At 38.1% G+C, this 22,025-nt stretch overlaps 2 protein-coding genes across 3 annotated transcripts in view; both read left to right on the forward strand.

Moving 5' to 3' along the window:
* LOC126832665 (uncharacterized) overlaps window positions 1–4,578 on the forward strand; it is a 65,846-nt gene extending 61,268 nt beyond the window's left edge. The window contains exon 15 of the mRNA XM_050563528.2: window positions 4,571–4,578. Within this exon, the coding sequence (XP_050419485.1) occupies window positions 4,571–4,578 (8 nt within the window). The remainder of the gene's footprint in view (window positions 1–4,570) is intronic.
* The window catches only part of LOC126831918 (ankyrin repeat domain-containing protein 24), a 118,696-nt gene continuing 96,924 nt past the window's right edge, over window positions 254–22,025 (forward strand). Inside the window, exons 1-2 of one of the 2 annotated variants that reach the window (XM_050562592.2) lie at window positions 254–357; window positions 19,388–19,418. The gene's annotated coding sequence lies outside the window, so the exon portion shown is untranslated. Of the gene's footprint in view, window positions 358–9,243; window positions 9,536–19,387; window positions 19,419–22,025 lie in introns of those variants that run through there. The other variant, XM_050562591.1, reaches the window with a different exon arrangement.

Genomic DNA, 22,025 nt, shown 5'->3' on the forward strand with positions numbered 1-22,025 from the left:
TTTCCTCACACAGCTAAAGACCGTGTGTTAGTCCAGAAATGATCTAATCTGTGTCCAGTGGACGTTAAACCCCGTTTCTCTCTATCCATTTCAATTCAGTATTGGTACTACTTGTGTAGTGCTGGAAGTGATCCGCCACAGTATAGAGATATATTTACAGTTGTTAAAGTATGTTGATATGGTAAACAGATAGATACAGGATATATATATACCTACAGATAAACATCAATAGACTGTTACATCTTTATCATAACTGTTAAGTCAAGTTATATATATATAGATAGAAATAAGTATGTTACCACCATAATAAAAGATATTATGTTTTATAATCAGAGTACAGTTCGAGAGTTTCAGCAGGTATAGTAGATTTCATCACATTGATTTTATTATTAATAAATAAGATATTATTCGTAACCATGGAAGGCTTAGGTTAGGGTTATGGTAATCCTAATAAAGATTATCCCGTGGTTAGGGCTTGGATAATGCAATACCATAAATAATGTTTATATGAGGTAATGAGTTAAAGTTAAGCGGCAATCTTTATTCGTAAACACTGTGGTTAAGTGGAAATCTTTATTCGTAAACACTGTGGTTAAGCGGTAATCTTTATTAGTAGACTCTGTGGTTAAGCGGTAATCTTTCTTCGGAAACAATGTTGTTAAGTGGTAATTTTTATTTGTAAACACTGTGGTTAAGCGGTAACTTTTCATCGGAAATGGCGTGGTTATCTTTATTCTTAAACATTATGGTCATGAGGTAATCATTTTTCGCAAACGCTATGGTTACGAGGTAATCTTTATTGGCCGAGAATTTTTCTGAGAGCTTTCTCTTTTCTGTGGTGCAGTACGGGGAACTAGGATAGTGTCTAGTCGTTCGGATTGTATGGAAACTGAGGCCCGTATACATTGGCTTGGACGTAAAAGAATACGTGACAAGTAAAATTTTAGATAAAGAGTAGGCCATGTGCAACTATCCGGGAAGGGGGGGGGGGGGTGGAGGGCCGAATGGTTACCATGTGCGCGCTGTATCATCAGTGCCGGACTGGTGAGCCGAAGGCCCACCATGCCAGGTCATTGACCAAGGACCACACAAGTACGCGCCGACAGGCGTGTCACGGGCGCGCGAGCTAAACCGCAAATATTCTACACGAATAGAAGTTAGAAATTACATGAATAGAAAGCTGACAACCGCAAACCCATTTTCCAAGCATTTCAGACCAAAGCAGAACAAGGCAAATTTTTGATTTCCTGATACAATTAGATGAATTTAAGAATTCTCTTCAATGTCAAAAACAAAAGATGAATTACACGGTTCTCGGTATAATGAGGTCAAACTCATAAAGTTCTTTCCTTGTAGTACACTTTTTTTATTGTGTTGTTTGTCAGTCATTTTTTCCTATATTTTCTTTCTCCTGTCCTGTGTCATGTCCTTTCCTTCCTTCTTTCTTCCCCCCCCCCCTTCTTTCTCTTTTCCTTTTTCTCTTTTTCTTTTTTCTTTATAGGCTTAGGCCCACTATTTTAATGAGCTTAGGCCCACCTGTCCGTGACAGGTGGGCCCAGTCCGGCACTGTGTATCATAAGTTCTGTCATTGAGTCAACTCCCGTAGTTTCGAGTCCCCGGTTGTACGTGACAAGGAGTAGGGTCGCCTGTCCAACATCGTGGGTTTTCTCCGGGTCCCCCGGTTTCCTCCCACTGCTAAAGACTCCTACGCGCAAGCGAATTATTGAAATAAAATTAAACCATATGTTGGTCCCGAGATGGCCTAGTTTGTGTCGAGTGGACGTTAAACCCCATTTCTCTCTCTCTCCCTATCCGGGACACATTTCCCCCACAGCACACTGTGTGGCGTATGTCTGTCTTCATTATTATACCACTTGGTGCAGAAAATATAACGTTAATCACCGTGTTATTATATTATGATTGGCGCTGATTTTCATTAAAAGCTGTTATCACATGAAATGAACATCATAATGATACGTGTAAATACTTTTGTATGGAAGCGTATAAGGGTCAATAGCGCCACAGATACTTAGATAATATGTCAACATATTGTAATCGTTGCGATCAATTTACCACCGAAGACACAATTATGGCGAGTATTAACGCGCTACGATGTACAGAGTCATTTCATTTTCAATGTGCTTTGCCAACATATTTCATTTCGATGTAATATATTTTGACATAGCGCCTGGCGATATTTTGCCAACATCTCGACATAATGATAAAATGAAATATGCTGACAAAGCTTGAGTATATTAATATCTTAACGGAAACATGTACATTTAAAACTAAATGACGACATACTACATGTAGCACTATGCAGTTCGGCAACCAAATCAAACATGTAGTCAATGCAGTTCTAGAAGTCGCTGTAAAGCCCATACCCAACTACTCCTCACCTCCAATGTGTGACACATACTCTCTCCTATGCTACATATTTATGGCAGTATATTAGACTCAAAATTCTAACATGCTATCGTCCTAATTTTTAACTTCTATTCATGTAATTTCTAAATTAAGACAATGTATAATCCAACTTCTTTTTTTGCTCAGTGTAAATTTTAATTCTGTTTCATCTTATTTCTATTTAAGACGAAAAATGTCTACTTTGTTGTCGCTTTACATGTTACGCATGAAAGTCAAACAAATTTAGAATTTTGATACTTCTACTTAGCAACCATCATTATGACGTCATTTGGGGTCGCCACCGTGTGATCGGGACCATTATGTTGATACCAACGACTCGCTCTTTGTCAAGTTGAATGGTTTGGCGGAGTGTTGAAATTGAAAACAACATCGAACGTGACATGGTTTGCAAATTGAAATACTATTTCAAATATAAGCTAAACCGCAAATATTCTACATGAATAGAAGTTAGAAATTACATGAATAGAAATTAGAAATTAGACGATAGCATGCTAGAATTTTGAGTCTAATATACTGACATACATATTAAACCTTATGATCGTCTAGTATTGCATCTGGTTATATTTGTATGTCTCTACTGATTAGGATTCCACTTTACAGACTGTGAATCTCTCAGCTTGCTCAGATCATGTTGACAGGAATAACAATACTACAGTTTGTTTCTACATTTTATGTCAAGTACTGGATACATAGGTTACAAGCAAATATTATAATAAAGTCATTCTCTACTCTCTCAACCCTACCATTTTGTAGAACGAGTTTACTGACGGATCCCACCACATCATATGGCTCTCCTACGACTTAACGGGGCATTCTGAATCCTGATGTTGCTTCTTGAATCTGAATGGTCTCTCCCAAAGAATTTCTACATAGTTTGTTCTCCCAAAACCCACATGGTTGTCTGAAAATCGCCCATGGCTCTGGTGGTTTTATATGCCTTGACTTCTGAAATCATTTATATGATTTGGTCACTCATGCACACTGACGTCAAGAATTAGCCAAATATGGAATGGACATGCCCCATACCAACAGGGATTATTACTTAATTTGGTCAACATACACATTCCATTCCTTCCCATGAAGATGGCATAATATGACAAATGTGTTTATTAACCTATAGTTCAATTCATGTATCACATTATAACAGATTTCCGTTGTTTCACGTGATGTTTTGCTTGTCTATGAATCCGTAACAGTAATTAGTCAAGGCCATAATATTATTACAAACATAGCCCATTGACTCAATTAACTCGGCAAAAATTGGATTTACTGGGTTAAATCATCGCAGCAAGCACAATATGTTGACATATTACCTTATTAATAGCGCGTTATATATCAAGCTATTGACCCGTACACGCTTCCATACTTTTTCGGTTGTTAGAGCGCAGCTTCGCAATATGTACAATGATTTTCGCTAACCTTTGAAGTTAAAAATAACTATGATAATGTTATCTACGTTATTGAATTATTCAGCATGTTGAGTAGCTCTTTAATATTACCAATTTATCAAATAGGCTATTGTCATTCAGTGAGAAAATGAATTTTGGCACAACACCAGCTAAATGAAAATTTAGACCGTAATACTAAAGTGAGCTATGTGAATCTAAAGCAGCGATGAATCATTTTGTCATTAATCAGACTTTTATCAGACTAATTGAAAATGCTTACTAATTTAGAAATCTATACGGCTAAAGCTCTGTTACTTGCAATAATCTCCATAACGTCACTTATAACTGTACACAAATGTAATCTTGATTGCTAACTAGTTTAAGAATTAGTGTTTTTCAGATATGCCGGAGTGGTTCTATAAAACAGTGGTCTCCCTCCACCCCTCCACCCCACCACCCCACCCTCTCTCTCTCTCTTTCGTGGTCGAATCAATTAAAAGCACACACTCTTTCGTCCCATTATTTGACTGAACCTTTACAAATGGAATGTTTAACCCCATCCAGTTGCATCATGTGGGTGTATCTCCCTAAAAGTTTAAATTAATTAACGTGATCGTTGGACATTGTGTTTAAGATAAAGGATTGTGTTTATAACGATGTTTTATATCGTCGCAGATGTTTGTCGTGCTCTAACGTTAATTAAGTTTACTTACCAAATCCCAGACAAATATATATTCAATTCTTCTATTTATAAGTTACTTGATTGACATAAATAAGAAGTTGTGGCGCGTTCTTGGGCTCCTCTATTCAATTGTATATGAATCGACGGTCATCTCTAGGGGTTATCTAACCTGATTTGAATTATTCTGACGTATGTAATTAATACGTTTGCATTGCTCATTTCCTTCCCATTACTAACTGCTTTCCAATAAAATACTGCCTTTCCTTTACCCATTACCTTTTCTATTTTTCATTCCAGTCTCCATTTGCCTTTCCATTGCTTACTAACTTTCCATTATTTATTATCATTTCATTGCTCCTTTCCATTTCCATTCTTAATTACTTCCATTACTTCCATTGTCCACTGCTTTTTCCATTACTCATTACTTTTGAAATGTTGCATTACTCAATATATATATGTAAAGCATCTGAAGATTAAAGATGAAAGCGCCCATGCTTTGCTAGATCTACGTGTTATATATATATATATAAAAAATAGTTAAAACTAGAAAACACGTAGATCTAGCCTTAATGCGTATATTAATATACAACTGGTCTCCTTAAGGTGGATATCAGATATATATATATATATATATATATATATAAACTTCTAAATGTGTAATGGTTACTTTCCATTACCATTAGACATCACCATTGCACATTACCATTAAACATCATCATTACCCACCACCATTAAACATCACCATTACCCATCACCATTACCTACCACCATTAAACATCACCATTACGAATTACCATTACACTTCACCATTACGAATTACCATTACACATCACCATTACGAATTACCATTAAGCATCGCCATTACAGATTACTATTACACATTAATCTATCACTGAGCCAGCGTTGGATCGCATTTCATTCATTCATTTATTCATTTTTGTTAGTACATGTCTAAAAAGTTTGAAATTCCTCTAGTTCCAGTTTATTACGCCATGGTGCTATACGGTGTATAGTCACCATCCGAGTTCTCTCCCCTTCTGTTTGTGTGAACATTTCGTTTGTGACCGCAATCAACTGTTTATAACCGCAACTTGAAGACCCTAGCTGAAAATAACACGATTGTTTTTCTAGGCGGATTCGAACTTATTAGAAATACTTATTTGTACATTTGTACATTTATAGAGTATTCTAGGGTTCCTTCCTTTCCAGGAAATATACCCCCGTAACAATTGCCGGTATTAAATAGTTGTGAGGCTAATACTAATATACCAACGTTTCCAGGACAATCACCCCGTAATAATTGCCGGTAGTTGTGAGGCTAATACTAATACCAACGTTTATTTATTACTGAAAATTCTCACTTCTACATACGAAGTCTAATAACAGTTGATTACACTCTAGATGTACACAGGTCCATTAATCTTCGTTATAATTTAATAATCTGCTACGTCTTTATGGAATTTATCCAATTGATGAATGAGTTAAGCGATATTACGAATTTAATTATGATGTTGGACTGACATGCATAATAAATCCCTTCCTTGACAATTTTCAAATACCAGAAGAGGGATTTGATTGTTATTAAATAACAAGGTTTTATTATTTTGTTTATATACTTTGAAAAAGGGTGCATTATTAAATATTTGGACTAAGACTAAACCATATTGTTGTGTTATTTAATAAACATTACATTTGAAACAGAACAAGGGAAAGGATACTAAAGTGGGGAAAGAGAGAGAGAGAGAGAGAGAATGGAATATGTTGGCAAAGCACATTGAAAATGAAATGATTGTGTCTTCGGTGGTAAATTGATCGCAACGATTACAATATGTTGACATATTATCTAAGTATCTGTGGCGCTATTGACCCTTATACGCTTCCATACAAAAGTATTTACACGTATCATTATGATGTGCATTTCATGTGATAACAGCTTTTAATGAAAATCAGCGCCAATCATAATATAATAACACGGTGATTAACGTTATATTTTCTGCACCAAGTGGTATAATAATGAAGACAGACATACGCCACACAGTGTGCTGTGGGGGAAATGTGTCCCGGATAGGGAGAGAGAGAGATGGGGTTTAACGTCCACTCGACACAAACTAGGTCATTTCGGGACCTAACATATGGTTTAATTTTATTTCAATAATTCGCTTGCGCGTAGGGGTCTTTTAGCAGTGGGAGGAAACCGGAATACCAGTAGAAAACCCACGAGGTTGGACAGGTGACCCTTCTCCTTGTCACGTACAACCGGGGAATCGAAACCACATCAGTTGACTCAATGACAGGCCTTATGATACCCCAAAACTCATCGAAATGTTAGAAAAATGTTATAGGCCACGCAATGTGAAGGGTGTAACACTGAAACCAGTGGGAAGATAATTACTAGTCTTGGCCTAAAATGTGTATGAACCCTAACGCTAACCCTAGCTCTCATTTAAATCATAGAACACAATATGCCACTTGATTTCTAAACTAGGGTCGATCTGTTTATTTACTGGTCCTAAATGAATTTCGGATTAGTCAAATCTGAATAAATTCATATTGATATAAATTGATCCACTTTGTGGACACATGGTATCGAGCGCCATTGCGCCATTTGTAATGACCCAAAAATAAAAACGTATCCCAGAAGACAATGCGGAAGTAATTAAAACGCGCTGAATCACAAACGAAAAATAATAATAAAAACAATCCGTGTAGAATCAAGTGAGCAGGCAAAAACGATTGCCGATCAATTTGGACTGTTTGCGAATTTCACCGAACATAATTGATTATAAATTACAATAACAAATGTGAATGTCAATCACTTTACATACATTCATATTACAATAATATGTCCTTTTAGACCCATTTTCGTCTATTTAAAGGTTACAGAGAATAGCGCTATACCACCTTTAAACAAACATTTTTAATTGGCAGTTTTCAACATGTAGGGTGTGTTTTTGCGCATGTCAGAATAATTTGACGTCATTAATCAACCTTTAACCATATCAAATGCAAAGAATATCTACCATTTTACACTCGGTTACATGAAAACATCTACAGTGGCGTAGTTGGGGGTGGGGGGGGGGCACTTGTCACGACCATCTTACCAGGCACGCCTAAAATACTATCTTTATCATTCAGAATAATTCTGCATTGGGGTTTGTGTTACTCTAAACATTGGAAGACCGGACCACCAGACTGCACTAATATCTATTTTCCGATGCTGTCGCTTAAATGACTGTAAAATAAACGCCATTTTGTTTGCCAAATACAGTATATTTTTCGCCAACTGCGAATTATTGAAATCAAATTGAACCACATGTATGTTCCAAAAAGTCGAGGGTGTAATTGACCTACATGTTGATTAGATATTGATTAGGTCAAGAGTGTGAATGGACTACATGTTGATTAGGTCGATTGTTGCAAATGACCTACATGTTGAATAGGTCGGGAGTGTAAATGGACTATATGTTCAATAGGTTGAGGGTGTGAATGGACTACATGTTGAATAGGTTGAGGGTGTGAATGGACTACATGTTGATTAGGTCAAGAGTGTAAATGGACTACATGTTCATTAAGTAGAGGGCGTATATTGTTGATTATTCATCATACTGTTCGTCAGCTATGTTATCCCATACGATAAATCATCTACTACAAATTATCGTTGATGAGTGTCCTATTATTATCAACTTATTAAACTCTAGCTATTATTATTAAAAAAAACATGTCCTATTTATTGATCACTTCACGTTACATAAAAGTGAATGCGCAGCCATTCTTGTGTCATGGAAATATTGGGCCCCCATAGTATCCATTCGCTTGATTTAATGGTTCTTTTGTGTGTTTTTTTGTGATTTTTTTAAATACTTTCAGTATTCGTGTGGGATGTGACCCACCTCCACCCCTCCACCTCCGTCTCTATCTATCTCTATCTCTACCCCCCCCCCCTCCCATCTCAACGTTTTCGTAAGTTTCAGGACTGTAGCTAAAATTATTACAAATCGTTGGTAATTATGTTCGTAAGTCAATATAGAAATCAAGTGTTTGTCAGGCATCATTTATTTGTAAATTTTAATATTATTATTCAATTTGGGATTCATAAGCCTCGAAAGAATATCAGCTTAATATGACTTTGATGTTTTATAAGATAATAAATAAATTCATATCTAATATCTAAAAAACTATATTATTTACGTTGCGACAAGCCTGTAACACCATAATAGCTCTTATATACATAATGCCACGTATAATCACAGCCATCAGATATTATAATTTCGATTATTATGCCACGGCATGGATCGAGTTCTTCTTTTACGTAACCCCTACAGCTGTATACGATGTTGGACTAGAATTATGAGACGAAGAGAGTACAGCGGAATATACTATATAATACCCGTCGATTGATTTTCATAGCCCTGTGCCATCCAATAACTTTTATCCCACTACCAATCGAGTATGTACATATAGCTACATTATAGTCAGTAGTGGTGCTTTCAAAAGCCGATTACTAAGAACTAAACTTGCTTATTTTTATTTTTTGCTTTTTTCACTGATCTTTTTAGGCCTTTCTTTTGTTGGGAACGCGTGAAAATATAGGACAGTGCCGACACTCATTCAAAACAACGTTACTATTGACATAGAGTAATTCACTAACAGAATAGAAATCGAATGTCAAGCGGTGAAACCCTAAAAAAAACGTTGGAAATCATAATGTGTGTTTATTGTGCTCGAGTAGTTTCGTAAGAATTTGAGTTCTGTGTACAGAGGAAGTTGAAACGACGGAATACAGAGTTCAGTGGCATCATAGCGTCATATTTACGATACAATTCCTCCTGACGTCGTCTGACAGTGGTGTTTACTACCATGCCATAGATAAAAGGAACCGTTAGCACTATGCACGTATCATTTGTAGACTTGTATTCGTGGACTTACAGTAGTTATTACGACGTTCTTTGATTCCATGCCATGTATATGTATAATTAATAGTGTTGCGTGTGAACATTCAGTGGTGGTTAATTTGTGTTTGATTTCTGGTCTGATTTAGGTAAGTATTTTGTGTTTTTGATTTTAAATTAATGTTTTTTTAGTTAAATGATTAATTGAACATAGTGTGATGGGTTTAAATGGTTTAATGTTTTCGTACACGAGGCAGTTAATTTAAGTTTTATAAGTTGCTCTATTTCAAAGTACAGGTCAGTGTTGTACACGAAGCAGGTTATGCTTTACCTGTTCAAAACACCGGGCTATACATTGACAGCATTTCAAGTTCGATTTGTGTTTTCAATTTGATCAACTTATTTGTCAATTTTATCGAATTTATTGATTTTGCTCATTGCCCCCCGGTTAGTAAACAATTTACTTCTTTTATGAAAGATGCTTGGTTGCAGCTAGAGAGTTTAACATCCACTCGACACAAACTAGGTCATTTCAGGACTAACACATGGTCCAATTTTATTTTTATAATTCGCTTGCGCGTAGGGGTCTTTAGCAGTGGGAGGAAACCGGAGGACCAGGAGAAAACCCACGAGGTTGGACAGGCGACCCTACTCCTTGTCACGTACAACCGGGGATTCGATATCACGCCAGTTGACTCAATGACAGACCTTATGATACAGCACGCACGTGCTAACCATTCGCCCCCCCCCCCCCCCGCCACCTTGATTACAGCTATCAGGATGTCAAAACGTGTTGCGTTTATAGGAAACGATGTCATATTTTGGTTTGAAGTTGGAAACTGTAATATTATGAAAATCCTCCAACTCTCTAACTAAGGTTTCTTAAATAAACCATTTTAAGATTAACTGTTCTGAAAGCAGCAGTAGCAACGGTGGCTCAGTGAATTAGGCGCTAGCCTACTAACCAGGCGGTGTTGGTCAAGAACGTACCTCAGGATTTTCCAGCGAGGCCTGACAAGGAACATGGTATAGTCGTTCGGATTGTACGAAAAACCTAGGTTCCGTATACACACTGACGTGCACGTAAGAGAACCCCTGACATTTGAAATTCGAAATTGAAGTAGGCCAGAGCGCTGGTATTCGGGTATTCTTTGTATACTGTATGGTCGACATTTTGCACATAAGAGACACTCTGCCTGCGGAGGAGTATATTTAGTTTTCGAGCGATAGTTACGTATGTAGGTAATGATATCTTACGACAGTTCAAGTATAATTACACTATAATCCTATTATCTTATTATATTATTGATTAACACGTCAGTAGTTAGATTTACTTACTATCGACACTCATAGCTCGCTTGTCAATACCGAGCCACGGTGGCTCTGTGAGTAAGACGTTGGCTCGCTAACCAGGAGGTCCCGTGTTCGATCCCTGTGTTGGCCGAGAAGGTTCATCGGAATTTTCCGGCGTGGTTCCACCCAGTTAATGGTTCAGCACCGAGGGCCTGGCAAAACTGAGGTACAAAAACTGAGATACCGTGTACACACTGACGTGCACGTAAAAGATCCTTTGGTAGCTGGAATTCGATTTAAGAGTTAATATATACGTGGGTCAAAATTTTCCCTTATAGCACACTGTATGGCGTATGCCCGTCTTCATTAGTCCAGTGGGAGCAGTAGGGCATTAAACGCCATTTCATGAAAAACATGATGTAAATAAAATGAAATGGGGATCAACGTCCTCCTTTTCTGCACCGACTGTTCTTTTGAAGACAGTCATACAGTTTGATATAGGGGTGGTATACGTGGAGCCTTGGGTGTTTATCTCATTCGAACGACTTGACGTCTTTCCATGTCAGCCCCCTCCCCCCCCCCCCATTTCTGTAACACTTACAAGGAGAAAATGAACAATGCCACGAAACTCTTTCCTAGATCAAAGACGATGTATTGGAGAGAGAGAGAGAGGGGGGGGGGGTGAGTTCAACGCCCACTCAGAAAAACAAAAACAAAGGCACTGCCGGACTAGCATATGGCACCCCCACTACCAATCCATCCCCCTAGCGCCCCACGGATGAATAAGAAACTGTCTGTTTAAATCGTAGACATGACATAGTAAACATGACATCAACTACATGCTGTAATAGAATAATTACTGTAGATGTAATCGATGTTTGTGATGGAAAACCGACTGGAATTAAAATCGTTATGTTTGTGATAGAAAACCAAAGGGAATTAAAGTCGTTACATACAAATGTCTATTTGGTAAATCATTCTCAATTATTTGTAATAGATAGGTAAAATCTTTGACATTCTATTACAGATGTATGTAGAGTATCTGTCACTACTCACATCATCGGTTTATATACAAATCGACATATTGTCGCATCGTGGATTACAAATCACCATTCCGTCTATACTCGTAAAAAGGTCAATCATACTATTGTATGGTGCTTACGTTTACCAAACATCGTTTAATAATACTATTTCTGCCATCCACGTGGGGGGGGGGGGGGGGTAACGTCCACTCGACACAAACTAGGTCATTTCGGGACTAACATATGGTTCAATTTTATTTCATTAATACTCTTGCACGTAGGGGTCTTTAACAGTGGGAGGAACCCGGAGGATCTGGAGAAAACCCACGAGGTTGGACAGGCGACCCTACTCCTTGCCACGTACACCTGGGAAATCAAAACCACGACAGTTGACTCAATGACAGACCTTATGATACAACGCGCACGTGCTAACCATCCAACCCCGCAAAATAAGACGAAAATGGGTCTAGAAGCATATATTAATATCATAAAAGTGTATATGTAGGAATTTACATTCAATTTTTAAAAATCTTATCATAATTTATAATTTATTATGAAATACGTGAACAGTCCAACATGAACAGAAGTCATGTGAGCCGGCGTTACAAATGGCGCTCGGAACAATAGACTATACGACCTCGTGTACTGATTTTAATATTGTCTTAAATACTGGATATAAGGATCCCACATCTTCACGTTAAGATAAACGACATCATGATTAAAATTAACCAATATTCGCATTCTAATTCGTGTTTTTTTTTATTTCGAATGTTGAGTTAGAGGTTTAGTTCCTGTTACAATTTGCCTGTGTCCAATTACTCGGAATGTAGACAAAGGGAAAAAGAGAAGGAGAGTGAAATAGGGTTTAACGTCAACTCGAAACAAACTAGTTCATATCGGGACTAACATATGGTTCAATTTTATTTCAACAGTTCGCATGCGCGTAGGGGTCTTTAGCTGTAGGGGGAGGGGGGCACGAGGTAAGACGGACGACACTAATCCTTGTCACGTCCAAGCAGGAATGGAAACCACGTCACTTGACTCGTCGATAGACCTTTTGATCTAACGCGCACACGTGAAACCATTCTACACCCAGCGACCGTTGTGGAAGAGGGGGGGGGGGGGGGTACACACAGATGTTTTACACGTTTTAATAATTATACAACGGTCCAGCCCCTAGACTTTGGGTTCGTTATTTTAGTTTACTACATTTATGGTACAGGAATGCTTGAGGCATACTGTCAGATATTCGAGTAACACATTAATATCTGGTATTGTTCAGACAAATGCAAAATAGTAGTTTAATATATTGACTTTCGATTTAGAATCGTTAACATAAAACATTACAATCATTGATGGCTTTTGTACAGGTTGACGGAAATGGTTCATCCGTTTTCAGTAATCCCTTTGAGAGAGATTGGACGGATATTTTAGTCTGCTATTATGTGATTCACAAAACTGAGTTTTGATATATTTTATTTCACGGTTGGTTGTCAGGGTGTGCTTTCTGTACGTCAATAGTGGGAGGTCAATATATAAGAAAATATATCAACAACTTAGTAGATATTTAGCACAATTCGAAACATAATTGTCATAATTCAAAGGACGTTTTATAGAATCTTATGAAAGATCAAGGGAACCACGGTGGCTCAGTGAGTGAGACGTTGGCTCGCTTACCTGGAGGTCCCATGTTCGATCCCGGTGTTGGCCAAGAACGTTCTTCAGGAATTTCCCGGCGTGTTTTTCCCTTGTCCGTGATACAGGACAGGTGGCAACGTATAGTCGTTCGGGGAGGATGAAAAATCTAGATCCTGTGTACAAATAGGCGTGGACGTATAAAAAGAACCTTTGGCAGTTGAAATTCGATGTAGAAGCAGACCGGCTCAAATTTCCCTCATAGGAAACTGCGGGGTGTACGTCCGTCTTCATTAGCCCAGTCGGTGCGAAAAGTAGGACACTAAACCCCATTTCGTTTCGTTTGCTTATTTTCACATTTTGTATGACACACAGAAAACACTTCTAGAAGTATATGAAGTGAGTTGGGATCTGTAATCAATAGCAATATTATGACAGTCAGGAAATGATGGAATCTTAGTTCAACATTAATTAAAGTCACATTCCTAACAAGTACAAACTAATTTCAAGACTAAGTCAAATAATATTTGTGATAAAAAACCCTAAGGACTCGAACCAGGGAGGGAGGGGGAGGGTGTGGCTTAGAATGAGCGTGTAAGTATGATAGGCTCGGGTGTCCCTATAAAATCTGAGGACTCGAACCAGGGAGGGTAGGGGAAGGGGCTTAGAATGGGCATGTAAGTATGATAGGCTCGGGGGTCCTACAAAATCTGAGGATTCGAACCAGGGAGGGGAGGGGGGGTAGAATGAGCTTGTAAGTATGATAGGCTCGGGGGTCCCTAAAAAATCTGAGGACTCGAACCAGGGAGGGGAGGGGGGGGAGGTAGAATGAGCTTGTAAGTATGATAGGCTCGGGAGTCCCTCAAAAATCTGAGGACTCGAGAGAGAGAGAGAGAAATGGGGTTTAACGTCCACTCGACACAAACTAGGTCATTTCGGGACTAACATATGGTTTAATTTTATTTCAATAATTCGCTTGCGCGTAGGGGTCTTTAGCAGTGGGAGGAAACCGGAGGACCCGGAGAAAACCCACGAGGTTGGACTGAGGACTCGAACCATGGAGATGAGGGTGAGGGGCTTAGAATGAGCTTGTAAGTATGAGAGGCTCGGGGGTCACTAAAAACGTTAATGTTCTCAAATAGTTTGTGAGCTCCTCTTTTGTATTGATTTTACGTCGTTTTTGACGAACTGGTGAGAGTGCTACGCATAAGCTAGAAAGATCAGGATATACTTTTAAAAACAACACTCTTTGTTAGCCCAGTCGGTGGAGAAAAGTAGGAAGTTAAACTCCATTTCATTTCATTTCTAGAAAGCACTATTTTAATTACAGGCAAATATATTATTGCGCCCTTCCTAGTCCGTCACTGACTCGATCCGGCTCCATCCTGACACGAGTTGGCATTTAATTGCCCGAGGAATATTCCAGGTCTGTGAATACTAACCAATAGTGTCAAATAATTATACATGTAAACGATCAGGTTAATTAAATAAACAGTTTAATAAAACCTCATACAGTATTAAATCTGGCAAAATCCAATGGTAGACGCAAATTTAGTTTAGTTTAAAGCTGTATTCCTTTTAATTGTAATACATACATTCTACTTTTATAAACAAACAATGCTGCGCCTGCTATGGGAGACGTTTCCGCATATAGTCTTTGTGAATTCAAACTGCCATTGAAAGTGTAATAAAACCTCATACATTATTAAATCTTGCAGTATTCAGTGATAGACGCTGATTTAGTTTAAAGCTGTATTCCTTTTAATTGTAATACGTTCTACTTTTTTGAACCAACCATGCTGCACATGCTATGGGAGACGTTTCCGCTTAGTCTTCGTCAAATTCAAACTACCAGTGGAAAGGTTCACTTACCTTTACATCAACGTCTACATAGGAACTCTGACTTACGTTCAATCGAAACGACTAGACGACATTCCTTGTCATTCCATCCGTAATACACGTGACTGATAATTGGAAAGCATGCTGAATATTCGGGGGTAACTTTTAGACCAACACCAATATCGAGCCACAGTGACTTCCATATTTAATTAGAAAATATTGGTTTAAATCTAAATTCCCATAACAAATTTGAACCATACTTATATTCAGATATTTACATTTAGTACATTATTTATTTTCTGGATTACGGCTTTTCGCTGATTCATTTTTAATCGATTGGCTCTTAAGCCTGGCTCACACGAGTGCGTCACTATATTACGTAACCCCTTGCGCCAGCTACAGTGGACAGTTTCGTAGGTCAATGTGCATTGTGTGAGGTCATGGTAGCACAAGACATGTGTCGATAGTCGATTGACGTTAAGGTACCACCGGGATGTCGCAAAAGACTTTGTACATGTTTGGGAAAAGCCAAGGTAACTGCCCGGGCATAATCCCCCCCCCCCTCGTATTGCACACGTATCTATTGAAATGAAAATTACCATGTAAGTATAAAAATAGACGAAGTGTTCTGTTCTGTTCTTAGACAAGACATAAACTTTGAAAGTATTGACAAATTCAGTAACAGGATTCTTATCGTTAAAAAATTTAAGTGAAATATAATACGTGTATTGATCATTACATATTTATTTATATATATATATACTTCATTGTTTTACCTATATACACCTATATCATATATCTACATTATTTTCACCTCATTTATTTTAATCAACTCGATGTGGAATTGGCAGAGACAGAGCACGCAATATTGTATGCTATCAAAATCTTTCATCGCGGCATTGGTTTTGTAATGTGCTAAAACTGCCAGTTCCTTTTTTTCAACACTGTGACGTTTATAGTAATCGGGTCAAGGAAGCGGAAGACAAAATAATTAGCCAGCTATTTAAAAGGGTCACTGTGGTACACGATTGGAACAAGGGGGAGTGGTATCTGGTGTTCTAATGCCCTTAAATTACAACAATCAACGGTACTTGAATGTTGGTGGAAGGGTGACCCTGAGAGGAAGGCGCCAGCCCGCTAACCGGGGTGTCCTGGGATGTATCTCGGTGTTGATCAAGAGAATTGCTCAGCATCCCTATAGTCTGGTTTACCCGATGTCACTGGTGTAGGAAATGAAGTGAAATGTAATGGGGTTTAACATCCTACTGTTTTGCTCCGAACTGGGCTAATCAAGACGGGCATACGCCATACAGTGTGCTATGAGGGAAATTTTGCCCGGACAGCGGCACTACGTCCTACTCTTATATCGAATTCCATCTGTCAAGGGGTCTTTTACCTTCCAACCAATGTGTAAACGGGACCTCGGTTTTTCGTATCATCCGAAAGACTAGACAGCTGTCCTTGTCAGGCCCTCCGTCCTGCATCACTGACAAGGGGGAACCACACCAGAAAATCTGGGTGAACTTTCTCGGCCAATGCAGGGATCGAACACCCAATCTCCAGGCTAGCGAGCCAGCGTTTTGGCAACTTAGCCACAGTGAACCCCCACTGGTGATGGGATGAAGGAACGGCGTCTCCTCGCTTGGATGACACGAAACACCGAATATCCTTTGACGTGCACAAAAAAGAAACCGATGCAGTTGGAATTCGACGAAGAGTAAGCAGATACGCCGCTGTTCGGGCAAAATCCCCCCCCCCCCGCCACAACACACACACACATAGCAGACGGCATAGCGTGTACTCTACTTCATTAGCCCGAGTGTTGCAGAAAATAAAATCCCATTTCATGTTGTTGTTTTCAGGCACGCCAACGTGTTCGCGAGTAATTTTTATTTTTGGGTCCCTTCCGAAAGGCTAACCACTAGAATCCTAAGTTTCTTCATTTTTGCGTCCCTTACCAAAGACAAGTCACTAGAATGCTAAAGTTCTTCTCGACCCTAATAGATTTGGTATTGAACCATATTTTATATATAATCTCATTCAATATCCTTTGCATGATATATACTGAACTATTTATAACGTGTTGTGCCAAGTAATTCCTCATACTGTCTACACAAGTTTCCTGATTTTGTTGAAATAAGTCTTTCATTGCTTTTATAAGTCTTGACATAAGAAAAACCGTGACATGAAGCCAACAATTACAGGTCAACAGAGGAACATTGATGGCATCATTCGCTTGAATCACCTTCAATTGAAGGTCTTCGGAATTGTAAGAGATTTTTTCTTGTAAAGCCTGAAGTCGGCTATTGTAGCTATCAATCCATTACTGATTTATGTTCACTGTAAGACATGAATAGCATGGTTTCACTGGTCAAGTGAGCCTAATGACACACAGTAAAACATATACTGTTATAAATAATTACATTCAAACTATATAAAAACTGTTGCCATTCTAACCGGTATTTCAAGAGAGAGAGAGAGAGAGAGAGAGAGAGACGTCTAATGACACACGGTAAAACATATACTGTTATAAATAATTACATTCACACTATATAAAAAGCGTTCTGTTATTGACAACTGCAACTGTTGCCATTATAACCGGTATTTTGAGAGAGAGAGAGAGAGAGAGAGAGGGGGGAGGGGGTAACCTACACTCGAACTAAACGAGGCCATTTCGGGACTAACATATGATTAAATACTATATCAACAGTTCGCTTGCGCTTAGGGATCTTTGGCAGAAGGAGGAAGGGGGAAACCGGAGAATCCGGAGAAAACTCACGAGGTTGGACAGGCGACCATACTCCTTGTCACGTACAAGTGGGGAATCGACACCACGCCCACCTGATTCAATGACAGATCTAACGTGCAAGATTTACATATATATGGGTGCACCGAAGTCTTTGAAGTGCTTATGGCCCTGGTTTTAATAAATTTTATTTATTGTGTACATGTAATAAGTGACCTGATACACGCGACAGTCATACTTCATCAAGTTTATAAACATGTTTATCCAGGCACTACAGCACCTGTCACATTTATAATTTCTTTCATTATCAGAGAGTTGCAGATAATTGCACGGCACGGGAATAAAACTTTCTCAAATTCACCTACGCGGTTTTAACACGCTTTACGCAATGCAATATACCCGGGACCGCTCCTTTATTAATCTTTTTAATTCTCAATGGAATCGTGTAATGTGTTAAGTAACGCCGAGTGTAGACATTCTTATGAATAAAACAATCACAATAACTATTTCTGATAATCTACGTCGCTTTTTTTTACTGATAATCAAATGTTGTGTGTGTTCAATTCTAAAATAAGTCTATCGTATACTGAGAAAAGGAATCCCTGGGCTATGTCATTATAGTTATATAGAATTTCTCAATTATGACGTACACCAATCTGATTAATTTATATTTCGTTTCGTTATTTTATACCCTCGATGGTCCCCCACGTGCAGACAAGTTATAAGAAAATTTGAACTATAAAAAGCGAAACGCAATTAGGATTTGTGTTTTAATCAGATTCGACGTTATATTGATATTTGGTAGAAGGTAAGAAATTACATAGCATAGAGTTTAACATGTCAGCAGAAAACATCGGTCAATTTCAGGCAAACACACGGTCAGCAGAAAACATCGGTCAATTTCAGACAAACACACGGTCACATTTTTATTTAGTCACGAGTACAATGCTAGGCAGGGGAATTATTCCAGGACAGCGGTTCTCTGTCAAAGTTCCTTATATCTGCACTCCAGTATACGGGCTAGTCTCTTTATACCGCACGAATGGGCAGTACCTCACGTGTCAGTCCGTGAGTTTTGGGCAGTATGCCAGCACCTTCATTGCCAGGCCGCCTCTGACTAGCCTGACAAATTTCTTCTTACCCAACGCCGGTACATTTTTTTCGAGAGTTCTGATACCTAACCGACTATTGTGTCTTACGCGATGACTTCAATATAAAAAAACCACAACACAATTTATATGGAATACAATCACTGGTTTATACACACATAGCACGACGTTTCGACAAGTACTTGATAACGACAAGAGAATACTTTTCGAAACGTTGTGCTACATGTGTATAAACCAGTGATTGTATTCCATATAAATTGTGTTGTGTTTTTTTAATGCGCTCAATCACTAAATGTCACTCATGGATTATGACTTCAATATACTATAACTTATCTAATGATTTATGTTTTGTTTCAGGTGCACGACGTATATAAACAAACTCAACCAGGTAAGACCATTACTTTAAGTAGGGATTGGTTTTTAATATATATTGTTTTCAAGCTGTATTCACAAGAAAACACACAGGGTATGGATAAAACTACTTATTTGTTATTTAATAACAACGTTTCGTTACACATATTAGAGAGGTTCAGATGCGTTCCGAGAACGAAAGCGAGAACGTGGTGAAGTCGTGGTCGTTTTCGGAAGACGTGACGCACTTTCACGGTTCAGAAAAATCGGCATTATTGACAAAACGCTATTCCCGAAAATTGATTGGAGCAAAAAGTGCACTGTTTGAAAGTGTCGATTTCTTCTATCATTTCTTTTTTATTCGATCAGTCAAACAGATCTGGTGTATACAGAAACATTTCAAATGTTCATTTTGCTAACAATTTATTTTAAGTTTTGTTCCCATGCTTAAAGTAGCTAAGTCTCTAACTCAATTTCATCCAAAATCTTCAACATTGAAAACACGATTTATTTGTCAAATTAAATCAACATTCATGTTGTGATCTTACCGGAAAAAGATGGGCTTTTGATATCCAATTTTTAAGACAAAATAAACATTTTACCATGGTACACGAATCGTGTACCATAATGCGCTTCAGCCCTAGTTGTATCAAGAGACTCGAGGGACGAGGCTAGACACATTGCACCAAATCAAACGGCGTATGTAGACTGGAATAACCAGGCGCTAGAAATTTGCACTCGCTTGAGACTGCTGGCTTATTTCGCCGAACATAACTGATTTGAAATAGGAGTAAAAACGGAAACCATTGAATGTAAATCAGTTTATATACATTCATATTACAGTATTATATGCGTTGCGACCCATTTTTCTCAATTTCTAGGTCCTAAATGTTAGCGATTTAGCTCCTTTAAATATATTGCGTCAGAGCCGCATCTGAGAAAATAAAATTATCACCATTAATATGATAAAGTCATTTAGTTATTCCAATATTTCTAAGGAAAATGGATAGCAAAGTTATTATTGAAGAGGTGATAAAAAAGGCTTTGTCGTATTTTCATATCATTTTTTATCGAGAAAATGACATTTTGCGTTATCTGTTTTTCGTCTTTTGAAGTCGATATTATGGTTTGAATGTTATTAGAATGGAAATAACAGAATACTCCATTGATCATTTCGCTAAAACCACTAAGACGAGTGTTATATATCTATCTAGGAATATTGTCATTAAAGAAAAAAATAACCGGGGAGTATAACAAAACCGAAGGGTTTCTTTTAGAAGTGTAAAAAACACGTTTGTCGACAAGATCCTTGTAATTGTTCTGCAAGACATACTGTTTAAACAATTGAACGTGTTTTACAAGTTAGAATACCGATCATTCATAGCTAAATAGCGTCGGTTTATATTAAGAAAGCCTGAGTTTGTGACGGTGAAAGAATTTGTTTCAAGAAAAGAACATTAATTTTGTTGTTGCTATAGCCGGTTTTTTCTTCCATCGGCATCGTTAATATGATATAAGAGTGCTCTAATTCTGGGAGAACAGGGCTCGTAACCTGTCGACGGTAATTACGGTAAAGTAATTAGGACTGGAAAAATAACCCCCGAAGCACGACAAAAATATATAAAACTCTAAATATGTTTCGACTATCCAGTTAGGTTTGTAACATAGTTTTTACACAGTTTGGCTGTTTTTTGCTCAGTTTGGCTGTTTTTTCTCAGTTTGCAATTAAAAAATGTTGTATTTACCGTAAACACGACATGAATCAAAAATAGTTTCAGTAATGGCACATGTTCTCAACTAGGATCATTGGGAAGTTTGTTTGCATTTGGAAAATTGATCTATCGAGACGATTATAACCCTAGCCTTAACCCCAGCCAAGGAAGGAAGGACACTGCTTGCACAAGTCATTCCTGTAATGACCACGTAAACCGGCTATGCACGTGCTCAGAAGTTATCGTAAACATTGTGCACTAACATCTGATTGGTCAATATATCCTCGGATAACTTCCTGATCTAGACCAATTTTCGTGTGGGTGATAACTATTCCCGGACATCGACAATTTCTTCGAATTGCACGTGTCATGGAATCCTTTTAGTTAAGACCTGAATCTAATTTCCAGCAACCGCATCACTACAAAAGTATCATGATTTATTATTGTTTTGTGGTCATAGATTCTGGTATTTCTAGAAAGACAATATTTTATAAAGGTATTTAGAACATGTCGTTGTATAGGAGCATAGCTCAACACAACAGAATAAACAGAAATGTAGCACTGTTGAAGACTTCTGGAATTACAATCTCCAGTAAAAATATTTTGAGCATCGAGGTAGACAAATATCTAACCAATTGCAGTTGCTTGTTTGTATCTGCCGGTGGCATCTGGTTGTGCCGTTACAGCCTACCTAGTACCTTCATTTACTGAAATCTAAATTCTGAAAGTCAAATCTATCGCTCAAATAACGTGGGTATAAATAGTACAGAGGGTAGTGCGCGATACAGTATGTGTTTACACATTCTAAAACACCTAATACCATTTTTCATAATTGTAGTTCACATTGTTGTTCAACCTTGTGGGTATTCTCCGGATCCTTCGGTTTCCCCCCCACTGCTAAAGACCCCTCCGCGCAAGCGAATCATTGAAAT

The sequence above is a fragment of the Patella vulgata genome, chromosome 9 (genome assembly GCF_932274485.2).
Source record: "Patella vulgata chromosome 9, xgPatVulg1.2, whole genome shotgun sequence".
In the NCBI taxonomy this organism is placed as follows: domain Eukaryota; kingdom Metazoa; phylum Mollusca; class Gastropoda; family Patellidae; genus Patella; species Patella vulgata.